This window comes from Suillus subalutaceus (assembly GCF_016647625.1).
Source record: "Suillus subalutaceus strain FC151 chromosome Unknown DFJ58scaffold_30, whole genome shotgun sequence".
Lineage (NCBI taxonomy): Eukaryota > Fungi > Basidiomycota > Agaricomycetes > Boletales > Suillaceae > Suillus > Suillus subalutaceus.
In genome coordinates this window covers 297,510-317,878 of record NW_024540279.1, presented here as the reverse complement: position 1 = coordinate 317,878, position 20,369 = coordinate 297,510, and the positions used below count along the sequence as shown (strand labels likewise).

The 20,369-nt window shown below is 49.2% G+C and overlaps 7 protein-coding genes across 7 annotated transcripts; 3 read left to right on the top strand and 4 right to left on the bottom strand.

Annotated features, from left to right (window-relative positions):
* Positions 1-5,097: 5,097 nt before the first annotated feature.
* Positions 5,098-8,825, top strand: DFJ58DRAFT_778138 (uncharacterized protein). The gene is made up of 8 exons (XM_041389600.1): positions 5,098-5,961; positions 6,019-6,134; positions 6,183-6,727; positions 6,785-6,912; positions 6,961-7,841; positions 7,904-8,319; positions 8,377-8,517; positions 8,571-8,825. Exons 1-8 carry the CDS (start codon positions 5,219-5,221, stop codon positions 8,679-8,681), a joined length of 3,081 nt encoding a protein of 1,026 aa, XP_041246004.1. The 5' UTR covers positions 5,098-5,218; the 3' UTR covers positions 8,682-8,825.
* Positions 8,826-8,935: 110 nt separating this feature from the next.
* DFJ58DRAFT_905462 (uncharacterized protein) lies at positions 8,936-11,083 on the top strand (the record flags this gene model as incomplete). Its single annotated transcript, XM_041394958.1, has 13 exons — positions 8,936-9,083; positions 9,127-9,154; positions 9,206-9,480; positions 9,530-9,602; positions 9,663-9,721; positions 9,828-9,956; positions 10,011-10,035; positions 10,088-10,156; positions 10,219-10,258; positions 10,318-10,435; positions 10,566-10,592; positions 10,641-10,792; positions 10,843-11,083. The coding sequence occupies 13 exons, from the start codon at positions 8,936-8,938 to the stop codon at positions 10,882-10,884; spliced, it is 1,185 nt and encodes a 394-aa protein (XP_041246003.1). The 3' UTR covers positions 10,885-11,083.
* A 219-nt stretch (positions 11,084-11,302) lies between these two features.
* On the top strand, positions 11,303-13,702 carry DFJ58DRAFT_266083 (uncharacterized protein). Its single transcript, XM_041379554.1, has 14 exons — positions 11,303-11,621; positions 11,684-11,711; positions 11,781-12,055; positions 12,106-12,178; positions 12,238-12,327; positions 12,383-12,531; positions 12,584-12,608; positions 12,662-12,730; positions 12,781-12,863; positions 12,913-12,995; positions 13,046-13,061; positions 13,115-13,141; positions 13,200-13,351; positions 13,404-13,702. The coding sequence occupies exons 1-14, from the start codon at positions 11,462-11,464 to the stop codon at positions 13,479-13,481; spliced, it is 1,308 nt and encodes a 435-aa protein (XP_041246002.1). The 5' UTR covers positions 11,303-11,461; the 3' UTR covers positions 13,482-13,702.
* DFJ58DRAFT_266027 (uncharacterized protein) lies at positions 13,309-14,895 on the bottom strand. Its single transcript, XM_041379553.1, has 9 exons — positions 14,741-14,895; positions 14,669-14,687; positions 14,508-14,607; positions 14,023-14,442; positions 13,957-13,965; positions 13,883-13,898; positions 13,742-13,833; positions 13,637-13,691; positions 13,309-13,584 (listed from the first exon to the last, which is right to left on the bottom strand). Exons 1-9 carry the CDS (start codon positions 14,790-14,792, stop codon positions 13,559-13,561), a joined length of 789 nt encoding a protein of 262 aa, XP_041246001.1. The 5' UTR covers positions 14,793-14,895; the 3' UTR covers positions 13,309-13,558.
* A 234-nt stretch (positions 14,896-15,129) lies between these two features.
* Positions 15,130-16,089, bottom strand: DFJ58DRAFT_265999 (cytochrome b-c1 complex subunit 8). Its single transcript, XM_041379552.1, has 5 exons — positions 15,961-16,089; positions 15,892-15,902; positions 15,776-15,830; positions 15,528-15,641; positions 15,130-15,478 (listed from the first exon to the last, which is right to left on the bottom strand). The coding sequence occupies exons 1-5, from the start codon at positions 15,998-16,000 to the stop codon at positions 15,393-15,395; spliced, it is 306 nt and encodes a 101-aa protein (XP_041246000.1). The 5' UTR covers positions 16,001-16,089; the 3' UTR covers positions 15,130-15,392.
* Positions 16,090-16,147: 58 nt separating this feature from the next.
* Positions 16,148-17,052, bottom strand: DFJ58DRAFT_778090 (uncharacterized protein). The gene is made up of 5 exons (XM_041389599.1): positions 16,939-17,052; positions 16,857-16,883; positions 16,472-16,798; positions 16,247-16,424; positions 16,148-16,190 (listed from the first exon to the last, which is right to left on the bottom strand). The coding sequence occupies exons 1-3, from the start codon at positions 16,982-16,984 to the stop codon at positions 16,635-16,637; spliced, it is 237 nt and encodes a 78-aa protein (XP_041245999.1). The 5' UTR covers positions 16,985-17,052; the 3' UTR covers positions 16,148-16,190; positions 16,247-16,424; positions 16,472-16,634.
* A 479-nt stretch (positions 17,053-17,531) lies between these two features.
* DFJ58DRAFT_744336 (uncharacterized protein) lies at positions 17,532-19,251 on the bottom strand (the record flags this gene model as incomplete). The annotated part of the gene is made up of 3 exons (XM_041387310.1): positions 17,532-18,826; positions 18,879-18,996; positions 19,051-19,251. 3 exons carry the CDS (start codon positions 19,249-19,251, stop codon positions 17,655-17,657), a joined length of 1,491 nt encoding a protein of 496 aa, XP_041245998.1. The 3' UTR covers positions 17,532-17,654.
* Between the last annotated feature and the right edge of the window lie 1,118 nt (positions 19,252-20,369).

Below are 20,369 nucleotides of genomic sequence, written 5' to 3'. Positions count from 1 at the left end.
GGCAAGTTAGGATCGTGTATAGCTAGGAAAAACATCATATCAAGGTAGCTCACATCTCAGTCGATTAGTAGACAATATCATGTTTGTATGCGGGGAGGCCGACAAAATCGGCAGCGGATTGATGTCCCCTGGAAAAATGTTAGCAGTCAGCGCTACACAACACTTGTTACTTGCCAATGACTGACCAAAAACACATGTTCAAAACTCGTGCAGAACTTTCTAAAAATTTGCAATTTTAAAGACCGATCGCGACTGAGGCCTACTAGAATCCACTGCTCAAAATTTTACAGTTTTCCCAGTTGGTTTCCAATGCAAGACGTCAGCAGTTGATTAGGCTGCGTTTTTGGTTACGTTATATATCCGACTGGATACCGTGAAGAACGTTGTAACGAATTTGCAATTTCAGCACCCGAATGAAATGTGTCCATGGAGGAGGCCCATCAATCAATATATAACAGTTTATAACCCTGTGATTCGTGGTTCGGTGACTTGGAGATAGGAGATAAGGATAATGCGATTAGTACACAAACCACCTGGCTCTTGGAATAACGTTTTATTCCCAATCTATGATATGCACTGTTACCTCATCGACGACATTGCTTATTGTCCCACTAGTGGGAGGACTCTCGAGGAGCATCCTTAAGGCCAATGTAAGACAATGAGCGAGGCAGGCGGTTGCTGTGGGGGCGGCAGCGATGATGGGTAAGTGAATTGTCTGCTTAAATATGAGTCTTACCGCAGGTCTAGCTTCGATGTCGGAGCTTCAAATCCCTTCTCCATTTTCCATATTAATATCTGTGCAAGAGGAACGCACCTGGCGGTGATGTTCGCGGGAGCATAAGCGCTATCGAGTGGGTGTGTCATATAGTTCAAGTGGTCGTATCCACAGCCGAAATGAAAAATTATTTGCTTGTGAAGTTGGAGTGAAATTACAATGTATTTATTTGCATGAGCGACGCGGTGTTATGATTCAAACAATTTCATTGTCGGTGATGCATGCACGGGTGACTTTACCCGTACTCATCTTGGGAAGATTAAGTTCCGTGCTGGCAACAAAATGAATGGTACTCACAATGATTGCCCAGCGACAGCTAGCATGGGGGATCGTTGGCGATACGTCGGGATCGAGCGAACTATGTCAAATAATTGTTGACGTTATCGACTTAATGGCTTGCATGTGTCGAAAATGGCGATCCGGGTGTTGCTGTAAGTTTCTGTGAGAAGGAGCAACGAAAATTCGCACTCCCAGAAAGTAGCGTATGCGTAGTCATACCCACGTTCCTAAACATCAACTAGTGTCCACCCAGACGATTTCGAACATTCGGATGCTTCAATTTTATCTAGAAAAACCCTTGTTGCGTGGGTACCAAAAAAAAACAGCGCAACGAGGGTGGTAAGTAGAGCCAGCATGTGTCTCGTGCGTCGCTTGCTGCGCAAGACAGATTGTTGTTCCTGTCTGTGGTTCAGCTCGACCTATCATCAGCTCAGCCCACCTCCGAGTTGGTTAGTCAACAACGATGAGCGCTAGCCTCGAATTTGCAAAGTGGGTACCCTCTCAATAACGCGGCACTAAATGCGAGGCTTTCGCAGGCATAGACTGCACACCCTGGACAAACTGGATAGAACGAAGACAATCCTGTTTTCCTTATCATGCTGACTGTCTGGAGAATGAGCACCAAATTTTTGAATATCATAGAACAGAAACAGTACGTTTTTTTCGCTCGAGAAGTGCTGATATTGTTACTCAGCATGTGACAGACATCGAATCATTTTGATATTACCCTCGAGCCGTCGGATGACACTGGTTGGATGGAAGAAGCCTTACTGTCATCACGACCGCGACAACTGGGAAAACATAAAACCGCGCATATGTGTAGAGCGGTGAATTAGATGGCAAGCAGTAACTTATAGGCTCTCGGGAAGATGGAAAAACCTAAAACCACGCGCATGTGTAAGGCAGCAGTTTAGACGACAAGGAGTAACTTACGAGCCCTTGTGGTGATGGATTTACAGCTATGTAGGATTGGGTCAAAGTATCTCCGTCAATGCCTTCACCATCCTGCTTATCTTATTAGATATGATGCAGTACAGGCGTTAAATTCTTGCAGCCGCCAGAGGTGAACATGCACGATGCCAAAGTTCAAACAGGAGCAGTATGTATAAATTGATACGAGCATGGCAAACGCACGGCAATATTTGAGGAGCCGCACCCAGAACCCACACCAAATCGTAATGAACCGGAACATCCATCTTGGCGATCGCCACGGAGACTAATAAGCAGGCTATTAGTATTAGTAGTCCTGGTGAATGAATAAGTCTGTTGGAGGGGATCGGATCGTGATGAAGGACAACCGAGGAATCGATGTTTCGAGGATCACTAACGTTATTCTGTAGAAGATCTTCGGGAAAGCGGATGACATGGGGGTTTGGGTGTATTTGTGTTCGCAGCGTGGACCCGTTAAGTCCGTTAAATGTCAGGTCCCTTGGGGGTTGTCATCTTTTTTCGGATCGGCGGGTACATGCGGAGGCACTTCTTCATTCCTTCATTCCATCGTGTTCCATCGATTATATCGAGTGTTGAGATAGTATAGAGGACTGCTAGACAACGTTGGAGACGGTGTTGAGAGTAACGCCACAGCGAGATAGATACTTTAGCGTGACATGTGACAGGGAAGTGTGACTGTACATTGTGTTGACTGTTGGCTTGTTTTTTCGCGCAAGCAGGCAAGACACGACAACCATTGGCGACCTGTCACTACGCCATTCTAGCTTTTAGTTCAGGGCATCACAGGATAACACAAGAGACTTCAAATTTACTACTTTAACGCTCCAAGTTGGTCTGTGCGTTGTTCTTTTGCCGAGTTTCGTTCCCTGGGAACAGCTCCGCAGCAGTCGTTCCGAGTTACTTTTGACTCGGAGTCGCAGGACAGGTTTTTTGTTGGTAAGTGAAATCCATTAGTGTAATCAAAAGTAAACGCAGGAGCATGCCCGCGCTTTCCGGCCGGTCAATAAAATCTCATCATATCCATTTTCTCGTTTAGCATTTTGTTATCACAGATCTTCGACGCTATCTCTCGATCCGAATTCCTCTAACTTGGTCAGAACCTGTTGTAAAACGTAAGTTCCACTTACCCCCTCTACCGTCCCCCCATGTTAACTATATATTCCCTTCTAGCACTAACGTCTGGGTCGGGCGCTAACGACCCTAAACTCGTGCGTCCATCGTGTATGCTGTAGTTGGACATTCTGTCCTCATCATCTAATAATTTAGACGACTCACAATGAACTACCCCCCGCAAATAGCACCCCAACCTGGTTCATCTCAACTAGGTCACAACCAATTCTCCCAACGACCTCCCTCCTCGAACATGTCCTTCGGAATACCCATGAACGCCAACCCCGGCATCTCCCAAATGAACGGTGCAAACATGCCCATGAATCCTGGCAACAACATGGGTGTACCTATGAACCCAGCCATGTCGATGAATCCGCACAACATGCCAATGAACATGAACATGAACAACATCAATCCATCATCCTTTCTCGCCGCTTTTCAGAACTCCCAAAATTCACAGAATGGCATGATGGCCAAATTTCCAAACTATCAGACCTCGCAGCAGTCCATCCCCCCTTCTACACCCAATCTTGGCTCCGCGCATGGCCAGGGCCAGTCCATATCGCCCTCGCAGCTCATGTCAGCTTCCCCGTCACAGCTTATGGCTCAACAATCACATTCACAAGGCTCTAATTTGACGCTCACCCCCGCGCAGCTCCTTCAACAACAACAAGGTGGCATGAGCCAAGCCTCTATGGGCACTATGAGCGGGATGGCCGGGATGAACATGGGCGCCGGTGGAATGCAGAATATGAACATTGGCAACACCATGTCCAACATCAGCGGAGGTGCGATGAACATGCCTGCCGGCATGCAGAATATGCAGAACATGAGCGGGAACATGGGCATGTCCAATGTGATGAGCGGTATGCCAAACCACAGCAACCCTCAGGTACGCACGACTATGACGCCTCAGCGTTGGGCGCAGATGTCGCCGCAGGATCGTCTTATCTTCCAGCAGCAACGGCATCAATTTACCCTAGCTCAACCGTCAAGCGCTCCTAATCAACAACACCACGAGCGGGGCCCAAGCCTGACGCACGACCGCCCACCGAGCCAGCATGGGAGACACGACCGTGCTCCAAGTCAAACCCATGACAGGCAGCCCAGCCAGCAACCGCAAGATGTCTCTCAGGTCACCGACCGCCCCTCCTCATCCGCTTCTATTCGCTCCCACCACTCTCATCATAACCTTGACTCTGGCCTGATGCCTCCACCGTCCTCTCGACCCGGTACTTCCGGCGGCGGCATGGGTGTTCCAAACGTTAATCCACGGATGAATCAGCAATCCATGAATTTAAACCCGCACCTTAACATGACGCCCGGTGCCAACATCAATCCTAACATGAACGCCAGCAGTAACATCAACCCTCACATGAGCCAGGCCTCGAATATCAACCCTGTGATGAACCCGACTCAGGCCCAGCAGGTCATGCACATGAACATGGCTCCGTCGAATATTAATCCCGCAATGAACCAGGTGCAGAATCTGAATCCGCACCTGAATCGCCCTCCGACGAGAGCAGATTCTGCGCATGGACTTGCTGCGTCGCCAAAGCAATCGCCGAGGATGTCGGGGATGATGAATCTTGCTGGTGGCCCTCCTGGAGGCATACCCGGTAGCATGGGCGGCCAGATCAACCTTGGAATGACAGGCATGCCAAGCGGTGCGATGGGAATGCATGGTGCCCCCATGAGTGGCGCCCCTGGTGGTGGCATGATGAACATGGGCATGGGCGGCAATATGAATGCAGCCATGGGAACAATGGGCAATGCTAGTCTAGGAAGTATGGGGAATGTACCCAGCATCGGCAACATGAGTAATCTTGGCTCGGTGAACATGAATCCTAACACTATTGGCGGTTTGGGAGCCGGTGGCAGCATGCTAGGTGGAGCAGGGGGAGGTCTTATGGGCCCTCCAGTGATTCCTCAATCCATGCAGCGGCCAGAAAGAGACCAGACGATGCAGAGAGAACGCTCGAGCTCGCTCCATGGACGTGAACAGGTGAGGAGTGCATCTCCGTTCTTCACGTATCGTGAACTGACTTGACAAACGTTCTTTTACTCGTTGATGTGCCATCGTCCACTGTCGTGCTCCAGAGTATGCCTCCGGCGTCTGTTACACCGTTTATGGGTCAGGGTCTTGATAACGTCAGTGTCCAGGGATTGGGAAATATGGCTGGTGGTATGGGTGGCATGCCTCGGCAGCAATCCCAACCGCCAATCAATACACATCAGCAATCGCCTGCCCGCCAAATACCCCCAGGCCACCGCTCCCCCATGCCTCTTGTTCGGAAAGCCGGGGAGATACCCGCCACACCGGCGCTTTCCGGGACCCCAAACCCCGCCGCACCACATCCAGGTGCAGCTGTGGTACCGAAACTTCCCCCTCATCTTGCAGGGCTCAATCCCGCCGTAACCAAGATTTCGTTCATCCCTTACACTGTACACTCGAAACCCGAAGCAACCACCGATGGCGAAGACGAGAAGGTTCCTGTCGAAGGTGCGACTGATTCCGAAGACGCTGGTGCTTCCTCGCAGGTCAAAGTCGAAGATCCAGTGAAACTGCTGACCCCATCGGAGATCATCATGTTGAAGGAAATTATGAAACGTGATACAGCATACGATGCGCTGCACCGTACCAAACAAGCACGTATGGCCCAGGAGTTGCGCACGCACGGTCCTGCGTCGCGAAGCGCCTGGTGGGAACGTGATCATGTTCCGGCCATGGGCATGAATCGTAGACCTGAACGTTTCGATGTGAGATATCCAAGAGCACCCAATGCGGACCGGGGGTCGAATATCAATTCAAGGAAGAAGGGTGTGAGGAGAGAAGGTATTCGGATGTGAGTTCTTGCTGTCTTCTTTTTGTTTCGGGGGATTGATTCCCGCGGCTTTAATAGCCCTAGGAAACTTCCTCCTCAACTGGCCAACCGCCCTGAGCAACTCGTGCCGATCAGACTCGAGTTCGATGTGGAGCATCATAAGATGCGCGAGACCTTTGTATGGAATCTGAATGGTACGCTTCTTACCTGGAGTGGTATTCGTTGCTGATGTCGTTGTTTAGATCCCGTCATCACTCCAGAGCATTTTGCCCAGACGCTCATTGAGGATTATGCGCTGCCCCAGAGTTACCAAGGTGTCATCACGAGAGCGATTCAGGAGCAGCTGAGCGACTTCAAGGCTCACATTGCTAGCGTGGACGGCGACTGGAAACCTCCATCCTCAGCGAGGGAGATGGTGACTACGGATGGCTATAAAGCAGACGAAGAAGACGGGAATGACGCGGACGTGCGGGAGATGGACGCTGAAGACGTTACCGACAACTATAATCGCAAGCTTCTTGATGATGATGACCTGACCATGGTGGACCAGGGTAGTCTTGACGACGAGGACGTGAAATGGTGGGAGTCATGGCGCAAGCGATCACGGCAAGAAAGCGCATTTACTCGTAGCATATCCTCGAGGAATCAACGTAAGCGTCGCAAGGTGATCTCGGTCAAGGTTGAGGAAAGCGACGCATTCGAGACTGACAAGGAAATTCCACACACCGCGGATGAGATCGAGGTCGATGAGAAGACGGTGCATGAAGATTTACGTATCTTGATAAAGGTATTTGTTTGATCCCCGGTTGCGTTTTGTGAACCAGTGCTAACCTTGTAATCTTAGCTCGACATCATCGTCGGATCTATGAAGCTGGATGATCAGTTTGAATGGGATCTTGAGAATGCGGATGCTTCCCCTGAGCAATTTGCGGACGTGTATGCGAAAGAGTTGGGCCTTGGTGGGGAATTCAAGTGCGTAGGGTTGCGTGTCCATGACTTCGTCGCTGACCTCTTCTCTAGAACGGCCATCGCGCATTGCATACGCGAACAAGTTCAAATTTATCAAAAGTCGCTCTTCCTCGTCGGCCACCCCTCAGATGGTTCTACTGTCCAAGACGATGACCTGCGCATGTCCTTCCTACCCAACCTCGCATCCGGTGCTAGAGCAATGGATCAAGTACAATCGTTTACACCACTGCTCAACTATCTCAGCGACGGCGAGATTGAACGTAGTGAGAAGGAGAGGGAGAAGGAGCTCACCAAGCGCAGGAAACGGAATACACGAGGACGTCGAGGTATCGCTTTGCCTGATCGGGAGCCTAATCGCACATACCGCACACCTGCCTTTGGGTTCCCAGAGCTGGACGCTGCAACCCTTGCGTTGGCCGCCGCGAACGCGCCGACTTCGAGACGTGCTGCAGCTGCGGCTGCTTCTCTCACGATTGCCAACATGGTTGCCTCAGAAAATGGCACGAGCGTCATGCCGCTACAGCTGCCTCCCCAGCAGACCATATCCACCGCTGTCGCTGCTGGAAAAGAGAAGAAACCTAAAGGGTTGTTCAAGGCGCCTTCGTATCCTTCCTCCGTGCTTCGGCCTCGTGCTAAAGTCACTGCTCCCACACCGTCGACAGCGGTTGAATCGACGTCGATGTTGCCTTCATCGTTTCTTGATGTTGAAGCACCCACCTCCTCGGTTAGTATCCCTGCCCCCGATTCGCGAGCCGTCGCAAAGAAAGCCAAGGAGCTCGAAAGGGAGGCTAAAGAAAAAGAGTTTGTCGATGGACAGCATGCTAATGTGATCAATGGGGTGTGGCACTGCTCCAACTGCGGCTGTCCGGAGAGCGTTGCTATCGGACGAAGAAAGGGTCCTTTGGGCGACAAATCGCAATGTGGTACATGTGGTGCGTTGATACTATTGGTTAATCAATAATACACTTCTTCCTGACGCTTCATCGTTATTCAGGCAAATACTGGCATCGACACCGCAGACCCCGCCCTGTAACATATAGCCAAGATCCCGATTACCATTTGAACCTGAGGCGCGAAACAGAACAGGTTAAAATCGGGGTGAAACGAAAAGGACGAGCGCCGAATTCTCAGGTGGCTGCTGATGGCCAAGATACGCCTAGTCGACAAAAATCAGACCTCTCCGTCGATATCTCTACTCGATTGCCCGTACCGGCTTCCGAAGCCATGTCACCAGTATCGACTGCCTCTAGTGATACGGAAGCTCCTCTAGCCCAACGCGTCACAAAAGTCAACGGCGCCAATCACACAGGACTTGCGTCGTCATCTGGGACACCTCCTCCAACAAGCAACGGGATTGCACGTCCTAAGTCACCCAGGGAAAGTAGTGCTCCAATTTCAAACGGCTCATACGTGAGCGTTTTCCCTCTGAGACCAGGATCTTATTGATGCTGAATGTTAAGTGAACAGGCCGCTCCAACATGGCTAACCACAGCAATTCGTTCGCTTCAAGAACAATATCCAGATGACAAGTTCGAAGCAATCCTGCGTCGACCTGCCCCGCGTGGTATACCAGAGTGGAGGATGAAATGTCTGGATTGCCCCGGCAAGGTTCGTCCGCACCACTAGACCTGGACCAACGCAGACTTAAATTTGGTTTGCAGCTATATAACTCTGGGCCTGGGGATACGCTGCAGAACTATGAAGTCCATCTTAGAAACCGACAACATCGCTTACGGGTGAATGCTCGTCTGACGCAGGCGCCAGCATCATAATATTGGACGGTTTACATTGTATTGGCTGGCTTGCGCTATTTTAGTATTTTCTTTGTGCCATTTGTTGTCCTCATCTGCTATCTGTATAACGTATATACCTTTGCTTGTAATCGCTATTGGATTACTTAACCCAAACTAAACCCACGATGAAGTTGCGATGAAGTTCACCACTCAGTACTCAGATCAATCAAACGACCAGGATGTACATGGGGTCTTTGTGACAGCCCTTTATCTTTCTACTGACAATACCTGACATGATACCTTGGCGACCAGAAGATGATCCAAACATCAAACCCCCGCTTCAAGAGGGCCAGGTATACAGACCAGACATACTCAACGTGATTGAGACGTCAATCGACGGACTGAGCGGGGAGCTGAGGGCACTGAGTCTCGATATCCACGGTAATCACCATACTTCCATTTCGTATCAACGCATCTTCGAAAGACCATCCAGAGCTGAGGTTCGAAGAAAAGTGCGTTGTATCTCATCGTGTCATACGCCATAGCTAAGAGCATCGTCACAGATATGCCCATGACGCATACACTACGTTCATGGAAAAACATGGTTTCGCAGTTACTAAAAAATATCATCTTGAGACTGCCTGGGTGGCTACATACACCCATGGACACGGAGGGCGCGTTTTGGGTATTAACTCTGAGATGGATGCGCTCCCTGGAATCGGACACGCTTGTGGACACAACCTTATTGGGATATCCGGAGTAGCGGTAGCTCTTGCAGCTAAGGCTGCTATGGAGAGGCTGAACATCGATGGAAAGGTGGTTCTGCTGGGTACACCTGGTGTGTCGTGTCTGCATTTGTGATGTTGACTGCGGATAACACGGGACAGCCGAGGAGGGTGGCTTTGGCAAGATCATGTTGTATGAAAAGGGGGCATACGACGAGATGGATGTGTGTCTCATGTTAGTTTTTCTACCAGTGATCCATATCAGATGACCAGCATGACTTAACCTACTTTGGAGGTGCCATCCCACACCTGGCCCCCGCCACTCCATTAGTCTGACTAGCTGCTTGGCTTTTTGTTCCTTCACTGTGGAGTATCAAGGCCATACGTGAGCGTCTTTCATATCCTTCATCAACTAGTGGGATCTAATTATTTATATTAACAGTGCTCACGCTGGGTTAAGGTTGGGAAGGACGAAATGCACTCGATGCGGCTGTCCTAGCATATAATAACATCTCTCTTCTTCGTCAGCAGATTAAACCTACTCATCGCGTGCACGGCATCTTTGAAGGAAAGGATTGGGGTCCAAACAGTGAGATTTTCACACTCCGTAGAAACACTTAGAAGATAATATTTGGAATATCAGTCATCCCGGACCAAGCTATAATGCAGTAAGTCGATCTCAGCAATCACGCGCTTCAAGCACCTTAGACTCGAGTGTAGGTGGATAGTCCGCGCTCCCACGACGTTGGAGATGGAAGACACCAAGCGACGTGTTACTGCCTGCTTCGAGTCAGTATCCACTACCAATATGTTCAATTGATCAAACATCATCATCTCTTTTCTCGTCGCAGGGCAGCTGCACTCGCATCTGGATGCAAAGTCCAAATCACGGTTATATCGACACTCAACGAAATCACGCAAAACAAAGCACTTGGTATGAAATCACGGAGTGCAGTGACTTAGTACTGAATGTTATCCCAGGTGATGAGCTTGCTGACGTTGTTCTGAAGCGCTATGGTACTATAGATTACGAGTGGGGTATCAAGGGTGCTTCTACTGATTTCGTGAGTGTTTCGCACACCCAGGAAGCGCGACAGAGTTGATGTTTCGGACCAAAAAGGGGAATATTTCATACTGTGCGTCTGACTTCCATGACCTGGGGTAGGCGACCTTTGCCAATGAAGTTCTTGTTCGTCAGTGATGCCTGGTCTTCACCCTGGTTTTTGTAAGTAGCACAGCTTCTGGATGAACCATACTAATCGTTTTTTTCAAGCCATCCCGACTATTCCAGATGGCGGGAACCATACCCCAGGATTCACGGAATCTGCACGTTCCGAAGTATCCCATGACGCCTGTTTGGTGGTCTCGAAGGCACTCGCGGCCGTCGGCATGCGAGTGTTGACTGACGAGGCGTTCTTCCAGAAAGTATGTGTTACGCGTCGTTCAAATAACTTCGGTTTGACTGCGTTTTGCAGGTGAAGGACACGTTTGAGGAAGATAAGAAACTAAGAGTGTAACTGCTGACTTGTGATAGGCATCAGAAGGAAGAATTTGTCTATGTCAAACATAAATTGTTACATTGAGGTTGTTCTCTTCAGTTCCTCAACTAACCTCCGATAATAAACGCATGCATGATCAATTCGTCTTAAAACGACTCGTAGAGCCCAAACATGGTCAGAGTTGCCAGTAGGTTTTGATGTAAATTTAAAGACTTGCTACGCCGTGGCTCAGCGTGGTACTCCGCTTTTCTTCATTAGCTCTATATAAGCTAATAGTAAATTTCTCGTTAAACAGACTTATATTCCGGAGCAACGGCAACAGTATGTAACTTAGCTAGCTACGTGGCCATGGCAGGACTATCTCACTGCGATGTTTCACGATTTCTTTACGCAATGTTTGCACACGCCGATCGGCGGCCCGAATCCCGACTCAGCGCTTTGAAGGACACCGTGACGAGGTTGGTTTAGCTAGACGCCCAGGCCACAAGATCTTCTAATCGTGGAAAAGAATCTTGTCCAAAGATGCGAGTAGCCGGCCTGGAGTCTCCGCCAGTCTGGAATTAACTACCATTAACTCCTTGTTTCTGACGTGACAATGGTTCAAGCTGATGTTCTTTGGCGGCCAGAAGATGACTATAAGGTCAAACCAACGCTGGAAGAAGGGGTCATTTATCGACCAGATATCCTTACGGTCATAGATACTGTTATCGATAGTCTCAGTGGCGAACTACGGGAACTGAATCTCGATATTCATGGTAAGATCATGACTACAAGAAACACCGATGTGCTAGTAGGCTATGCTAATTCAGATACGCAGATCATCCAGAGCTTAAATATGAAGAAAGGTGCGCCCACATCTCGAATCCGAATTGCAACTAATCGCCGTGCGATCGAACTAATTATCGGTCGCTCAGATACGCCCACGATGCATACACCTCTTTCCTAGAGAAGCACGGTTTCGAAGTCACGAGGCATCACCTCCTGGAGACTGCATGGGTTGCGACCTACACCCACGGGCGGGGCGGACACGTTCTAGGGGTGAACTCAGAGATGGATGCACTCCCGGGTATTGGACATGCGTGTGGGCATAATCTCATTGGAATCTCAGGCGTCGCTGTCGCCTGTGCGGCAAAAGCAGCGATGAAGCAGCTCAATATCGACGGGAAGGTGATTCTTCTTGGTACACCTGGTATGTCGTTTTCCCCTGATCGCAATGGATCGATCACATACCCTCAATAGCCGAAGAAGGTGGGTTTGGAAAAGTGAAGCTGTGGGAGAGGGGAGCATACAAAGAGATGGACGTGTGTCTCATGTCCGTGGCCAGGCCTGGCTGACTAGTGTTGTTTTCTCGTTCACTCACGTTCGTGACAGGTGCCACCCTGCTCCTGGGCCCCTTCATTCCATCAGTTTGAGCAGCTGTCTTGCAGTTATACGTCTGGAGATAGAATACTCAGGCCACACGTGCGGTCTCCCAATGTTCATCATCTGGCTTGAACTCTGATTTGTGCCCTCACAGTGCGCACGCTGCACTTAGCCCCTGGGAAGGAAAAAATGCGCTAGATGCAGCTGTTCTAGCATATACAAACATCGCTTTGCTGCGCCAGCAGATTAAGCCTACGCATCGTGTGCATGGAATCATTGAGGGCAATAATTGGGCACCGAACAGTAAGTGTCTGTCATTCAACGTTGGACATGCATTTGAGAGCGTGTACGACAGTCATCCCGGATAACTCAAAGATGTAGTAAGTGTGGGTTCTAGCTCCAGAAACTTGATGCAGGTGATGACATGCTTCAGTTATTATATCCGTGCGCCAACCACTGCTGAAGCGGAAGAGACGCTCAAGCGTGTCGTTCCCTGTTTCGAGTAAGTCACTATCCGGCATTCACGTCACCCCAATGCCAGACTTCGCGCAGAGCAGCAGCACTTGCAACCGGGACGAATGTCAAAGTTACCAGAGGATCCACTGGGAACGAACTTGTGCAGAACAAAGCCCTCGGTGTGTCTTCTTCATGGTAACCCCGCGATTCCTCCTAGATTTTGCGCAGGTGGCGAACTGTCTGATGTGGTCAGGAAGAAGTACGGTGTCATTGATTATGAATATGGGATCAGCGGTGCATCGACCGACTTTGTGAGTGTGCTTGCATAGTCTCTCAAGCAGGTATACTGATTTCACCCAAGGGGAATGTTTCATATTGTACGTCGTGGTTGTAATGTCTGGCAGAGACTTTGAAAGTCATTATCCACCAGTGATGCCTGGCCTACACCCCGGGTTTTGTTCGTATAGTTTCCTCTTCTGTCGCTGATAATTTCTGACACCAAAACCACGTCTCAGCGATACCGACGGTCCCGGAAGGCGGTAACCATACTCGGGCATTCACCGACTCCGCACGTTCGCAAGCCGCTCACGATGCATGTCTCGTTGTCTCAAAGGCCCTCGCACACGTTGGCATGCGCGCAATCACGGACCGTGGATTTTTGCAGCAGGTAAGATAGATTCTGTCTAACCTTCTAATTGCTACGACACATTGCACCGCAGGTGAAAGACTGCTTTCGAGGAACAGAAGAGCAACAGGACGTAACAAATGAAAACAAGGCGTATACACCAACGACATAACTACATAGCAAGACTTACGAATCCAATGATTTCTGATTGTACTTTGACTCCAGACCAAAACATGCTGGTCGAGTTGTTCACCACTTTTCGTGGGCAGGACGCACTGTTCGGAAAAGAGTGAAGACAGGGTAATGGCAAATCGCAATTACGCTTACGGTCGATTTCCCAAGCCCAGGCTGAACTATCTTGCTCCACGAGGTGCAAGTAGGTCTGAAGGGTGTGATCAATTCAGGCGCGTATTGCCACAAGAATGCTCGAACCTTTGCGATAGAATTGGGGTCAAGTCGAACATCCTGATTAGCCTCCCAAGAGGGGTCCTTGCGTTGAGATTTGGTGCGGTCGGTGAGGATGCCTTTTCCTCATTAGACGTTACTTTATAGATGCTGACATTATGTACTTACCGCCGTCGATAATACTCTGAGCAGCGTGTGTGAATGTTCATAAGTACTCTTTACATCAGACGACGGACACTCACATGAGCAACCTAAGAGTCAACATATCAGTCCACAAACAATCCCAAGGTGATGCGGAAGACACCCACATGTATATTCTGCTTGCCGAACTCCTTGGCTAAGCTCTGCGACAAAGCCCTTATCGCAAACTTGCCCGCAGAAAACGCAGACGTTGTGGTGTTGCCTCGGATAGAAGCCGTTGCGCCGGTGAAAATGAGGGTGCCCCTTTTACGAGCATCGCCAGCAACTCCACCGTCGTTCGGGGTCTCAAGCTCGAGCTTTGTGAACTCGAGAAGGGCCGCGCGTGCAAAGGCAAAAGCCGCTAAAACGTTAGTGTCGATCGATTCACGGACTTCGTCTTCCGTGATATCAAGGAATGGCTTCCAGACACCGTAGCCCGCGTTGAAAACCGCAACACGGAGAGGGGAGGACGGCCAGTGAGACTTGATGGAAGCGAATGCGGACTTGATGGATGCGGGGGTGTAGTCATTGAGAGGGAATGCTGTAGCCTGTTCCAAATGAGCTGGTGCAACATGGCAGTACACATAAGGATAGGAGTAACTTAATACAGTACCTCTGCGCCTGCTTGGTTGAGCTCTGTAGCGAGTTTATTGAGATAATCTGGTCCTCGGGAGATCAGAGCTACTCTGTAGCCAGATCTGGCGAAGAGACGGCTGTGTGTTAGTTCATACACTATCAGTACAAGTTAGTGAAAAAGGACGTGATATTATGTACGCGGTTGCAGCTCCGGTCCCTGCGGCATGAGACGTCAGCCATACGTGTTTGTATTCACTGAGAAGGACTTACCACTGCCATCGCCGATACCAGCAACCACGAACAAAGGGCGGACTGAAGGCATCTTTCAAATTGATGAAGCTATGAGAAGAAAAGAGAGTAATGACAATATCGTGCTAACTGGGTGGTATTTATACATTATAAGCCCCTCTCATGATCAGTGATTCTTTGGCGCAATTAGTCGTAATCATGATCAATGACATCGATGATCAGTCATCTTGGCGTATGACACATGGATTGTTCATCCACCTCGTCTGAATCAGCATCAAGGACCTCAGACCGGAAATTGAGAGCAATTGCCCTCGCCTACTGTTTATCGGGTCTCGACTCTCGATCAAGTCTCAATTGGCGTCTATCCTTTCCACATTCTAAGTATCTATACTTGATACTCAAATTGGTGACAGGACTCGGAGCCGTTTTGATGACTTCCCAAGGTTACACAAATCACTAGCGTTCAGGTCAGATTGCTCCTTAGAATGACGAATATTAGGCCACCGTTTACTGGTATGGTATCATCAAGTTACGTATAGGAGTTAGAGTTCAGCCAACTCGAGAGGGAAACGAACAATCCGGTTAAGACACGCGCCCAATTACTTATCAGGAAGACGTGTGCTTTGAAAAGAAAACAAGTCTATTTCAGAACTGGCGAATCTAACATGATGCCTCAGTGGTGACCACCCAGCGCAAGATGTCCAGCCTTGCTGTTCTGCCAAGCGTCACGGCGTTTGGCCCAAGTGTATGTTCCATATCCTGGAATCCAATGAGGTGGTTTATGAATGAATACAACAGTAACACGCACCAATAGCAAAGGGGACTATCCAGTAAGGAACTTGGGCAGCAAGACGCCTGTAGCCGTTGAATAGCCAGCCTCTAATTACGGCTTTTGAGCCCCGCTGTCTGAATGGAGAGACGCCTGCCAGTGCCGAAATAAGGGAGACAAAGAGCCCGCATCACCGTAGGAACACGACGAGAATTGACGCGACAAATAGGAAGCACGAGCTGAAGTTAGTGACTTGTTTCAAGAAGACAGTGAGATAGATGACGCACTGTAAACAACCACTCCTCTCTGTTTTTGCATGCTGGTGTCACCCCACCAAGGGCACTATGGAAAAAGAGGTAAGAACAACAGTATGATGCTTGCCATTGACTGCATGATAACTCACAAATGTTTTAGCTGTAAGCTCGAAATTAGCACAACTGTTCCATTAGCAAAAAAAAAAGAGAAAACATACGTCCAGGCATTCCCTCTAGACGTGCAGCGGTGGGACGCATGATGGGCGAAGTGATACACCGACGTTGGCTGAATGGTAGGTGCGGCGTTGGATGTTTAGACCCGATGTTTTCCGGCAGGAACAAACAAGAACAACTAACGCCAGATTTGTCACGTCACACATATGTGACATGTTCTGAACTTGCTTTATTTTGAAGTGTTTTGACCAACAACGACTACCAAGCTCAAAGTACGTGTCATATGTCATAAACTGGCGACCTCAATGCCTGAACCATGATTGACTAGGTCACGCCCACTCCTTTGCTTCCAAAATGATTAGCCACCAGACGCTGTACAACATGGCGAATTATCTTGGTGTCCTTGCTATGATCACCGTAGTCGCATACCATTTCGTTGCTGTGAACGCAAGATATCTTGCCAAGAACGGGGTCAGCAGTTGAACTCGTAGAGGGTGTATGAATCATTGTGAGGATTGCATACGTAAAGTATGTCGTCGACTCAATCCTTTCCAGCTTGCGTCCGTCCACTGATACGTATGTATTTAAATTGTCCTTTCATTAGCTCTACCCTTTCGTCAACCATACCGCGACTGCCCTCTCCAATCTATGGTCTTATAGACAGTGAACGACAAAACCAATATGTCCATTGAGCGTCTATGCAGCATGTTGTCTCATGTTATCTTGACCCTCTCCACTGATCTGCTGCGACCTCCGGGCTTGCATCATTAGCAATCATGGGGTCCTTTCTCCGAGGCTGACTTTGCACAACCTCAGGGAATACCATTTCGAGATCTTTGTCCTGCTTCTCCTTACAACAACAATAGGAGCATACAGCAGGGTCTGTCAGTACCATCTTCGTGAGCGAGCCATTTGGCGCGAGGCGGATAGGACCTCCTACCGCTGGCGCAGATATTGCCGCAGACACCTGCAGCAATGTTCATTAGTGAGAAACGACTGGGATTAGTATCCGCATCACTCACAACAACAGGCTACAAGGCTGAGGATGATATCGCAGCAGTCGGACATGGATGTATTGTCTGAGCAAAAGTTGACGACCTTTCAAACATGCTTAACAACCGGTCGTGACATCCGTGGGTATCGATATCTTTGATCGGCTTGAAGCCACCAGGACAGGTTGCTCATTGGGCACGCATTGGACCTTGGGAATCATCATGTCCCGCTACCGCAATGCTGCAGGGCGTCGCGACCATCAAACTATGTACCTATTTCACTTTTGAAAAAACCTCCTCCTGGAACAACAACAATCTCACGCTGCATAGCATGCCCGTCCCCTTTCTTTAAGACGTTGGACTCTTGGGACCTGATTCGTGCTCGGCAGCGTTATGAGTGCCAATGTGTCATGACTTGAAAGGTTCACAGAATTCATGCCACCTGTGGGTGCTGGTATTGGAAGGTTTGAAGTTCGGCGCTATTAATGAATGACGACGCGTTACAGACTCGATACGTACTTCTGATTGAGGCTAAATCTGACATGTCATGCGAGTGGGTTATGCAGAAGTGCTGTCGAGAAGTCTGCATGTTCAAGCGTCGAACATTTATGTTGCTCCTTGGACCCAAAGTTAGCTGCGCGTATATTCAAAATTACATTCCCCAAGTCGTGGATACATTGATTCTCTTGGAAGTATCCATAGAACACGGTACCAGGCATCCGAGTCGGTAGTCATGACTGTACATGCTATTTAGTAACAGGCGTCGCAGTATTCTCCGCAGAAGATGAGGCTTCAATATCCAATCCCGAACAAACAGCATCAATCAAAGCATTCAAGTCAGTAACGCCTAAATCGCTTTCCTCCTGGCTAACTCGTTCCGTCATCTTTCCCGAAGTTGTCCAATCGGGAAGAGAGTCGACGCCACCTCTGTATCTTGTCCAGTATGCGACGAAAAGCTTCATTTCTGGACGATACTTGCGACCCTTCCGATGTGCACTCAAGCTGACCAACATTGCAGCATAGGAGAGCTGATACAGCAACTGCAAGTCAGCGTCAGACGCGCCAAGACGGGCTACTTGGTTATTCAGTGCAATGTCTTGATGTTCCATGCATGCTACAAGCCAATCTGCAACGAGAGCATGGCTTGAATCAGCCAGGAGGAGTGCCAGCTCCGTTGCAGCGTTGATATAGTTCTTCGGAAGCGATCCGTAAGCAGCTTCCATCTCGTCCTTGAAGTAACTGCGTAGGACTTTGGAAGGCCGAGGCCACTGGACGCTTTTCTCCTCAAGTATCTTGATGTCCAGTCCAAGTATAAATATCTTTGGGGCGAGCCCCTTGTTACGGCCTAGGATGCCATGAGCGAGGCACACAGACTGGCCATCATGACCAGAATCAGTGAGCGGAGACGATTTCAACAAGCGTGACGGGACAGCCAATATCGCTCGGCTGACACGGGGAGAGAACCCGATGTAGGCTCCCCATAAAAGGGAGGCGGATTGTTTCTGACGGACGGGCTCGTATAGACCAGTGCGATTATCTGGCCCACGCTCTACAATTTTTAACGATTTTTCTTCTTCTTCTACGGGCTGCAGCCCAGACATTCCTGGGTCAATAATGCGCCTTTTCGCTTTGAGGATATCTGTAGGGTCATCGGCGATGAGCCTGGATCTGAAAAGGCGAATGTCGACGGGATGCTGCTTCATGACTTGAACCCCCTTGCTGAAAATGGGCCAGGGATCATCGCCTTTTACGAGGGGAACCAGAGCTGCATCAATACCTGTACGGCTTGGGCCAGTCCATGCTGCCCATCGATTAGAGCAGTAATGCCGATTACGCCATGCAGGCCACGCATAGCGGAATACAGCAAGAGAGGATGCGCTGGCCAACAAGATAATGCCAAGCGAATCACTGTTATTTCCTGCACAGATATTAGTTAATGCTACGTGACCCCAAGTACACGGGTCACATACCGGCAAGGAATGAAAGGACCATACAACCTAATGAGGCGATAAGAGCCAACGCTATGCCTGTCCACCATAGGTGCTCCTGACACTCAAGACTGAATCTGATTGTCCAGAGCCCCTCACTCTCGCAAATTTCGACAAGAGTGGTAATTGCACCTTAAACTAAAGAAACGGCCACGGCAAGAGCGGTCGCAATCCAATATATTTGCGTGCGCTTTGCAGCAGTAAGTTTGCTCATAAGGAACGCATTGCCAGCGGTGGTATCAGAGGAAGAGGATAATGCTGAAGGGACACTGGTAGGGAGGGAAGTAGAAGTTGGGGAGGCCGCAAGTTGGGGTATATTGCGATGGTAAAACAGCGGCGTACGCAATCGCGACATTGATGATGACATTGAGCGTAGGTTTGATGGTGATCATCATGAGGAATGTCCTTGAGCTCTCGAGCTCAGAAATAACTTGCAACCTGGCGGCGAGAGTTTTATACCGACATCGTGCGTGTCCCCATGCTGTAGCCTGAAGCGAAGGTTTCTTCAAATCAATATCTGGGCAGTGCGAGAACCCTCGGGAGATAAATGGCTTCAAAAAGTTTGATGATTGTATACTAGTAACAAAGTAACTACGCCATGATTAGCCTTCAGATCTTTGTGTCAACATTCTTCCAGAAATGATCCCTCGTACACACCTGGTAATAATTTCCTAGTAGACCCAGTACCCTTCCAAACCACCGAAATCAACTACTGCCACATTAATCTCGGTGAACAACCCACCAGAAGTGAATAGGGTAGGGGTCTGATCAAACTTCTTCACCATTTGGTAGCTGCAAACGCTTCAACACGCTCTACTGCATTTCTGGTGAATATGCCATAGACGAGGTACTGTGTGTAATGTTCCAACAGAGTGATCAGATCGATCATGATTTGGCACGAGGATACTGAGCGTCAAGTCGATCCTGCGGCTGACTAGGGGAAGACTAGCTGGGAAAACGGAGACGAATCTGACTTAGCTGGAAGGGTCGCGGGGGTCCATATGATTATGTCGGGGACCATCGTGATCGATTGATCTCTGTGTAGCACGCGTGACGTTGAGATTGGAAACATGGTGGGACTTTGTGTCCCATAGTTGTGCAATGCCGTTTGTGCCCACGCATGTCCTTGCGTTGTCAATTACCCAAAAGGTGACCGGAATCACGAGTTGCGAGCGTCAACGTTCAACGAAACATGGCCTTTGTAAGCGGGTCCGCGTGAAGATCCTCCTGCTTCGATCTTAATGAAGCACACGCCTCGCTCGCCCCGCCGCTCGATGATTTTTGTCCACCTCGACCAGAGGCCAGCGAGGAGTGAGCTGATAAGCAATATATTACTACTGTATGTTAGCTCGTTGTTTTGTAACGAAAGGGAAGAAGAGAAAACTCACATCTCAGATCTCAGTCTGGGGAAATGGACTGAGATGGTCGTACGAGTGAGTGAGTTTTATGTGTGTAGAATAGTTGAATAGATCC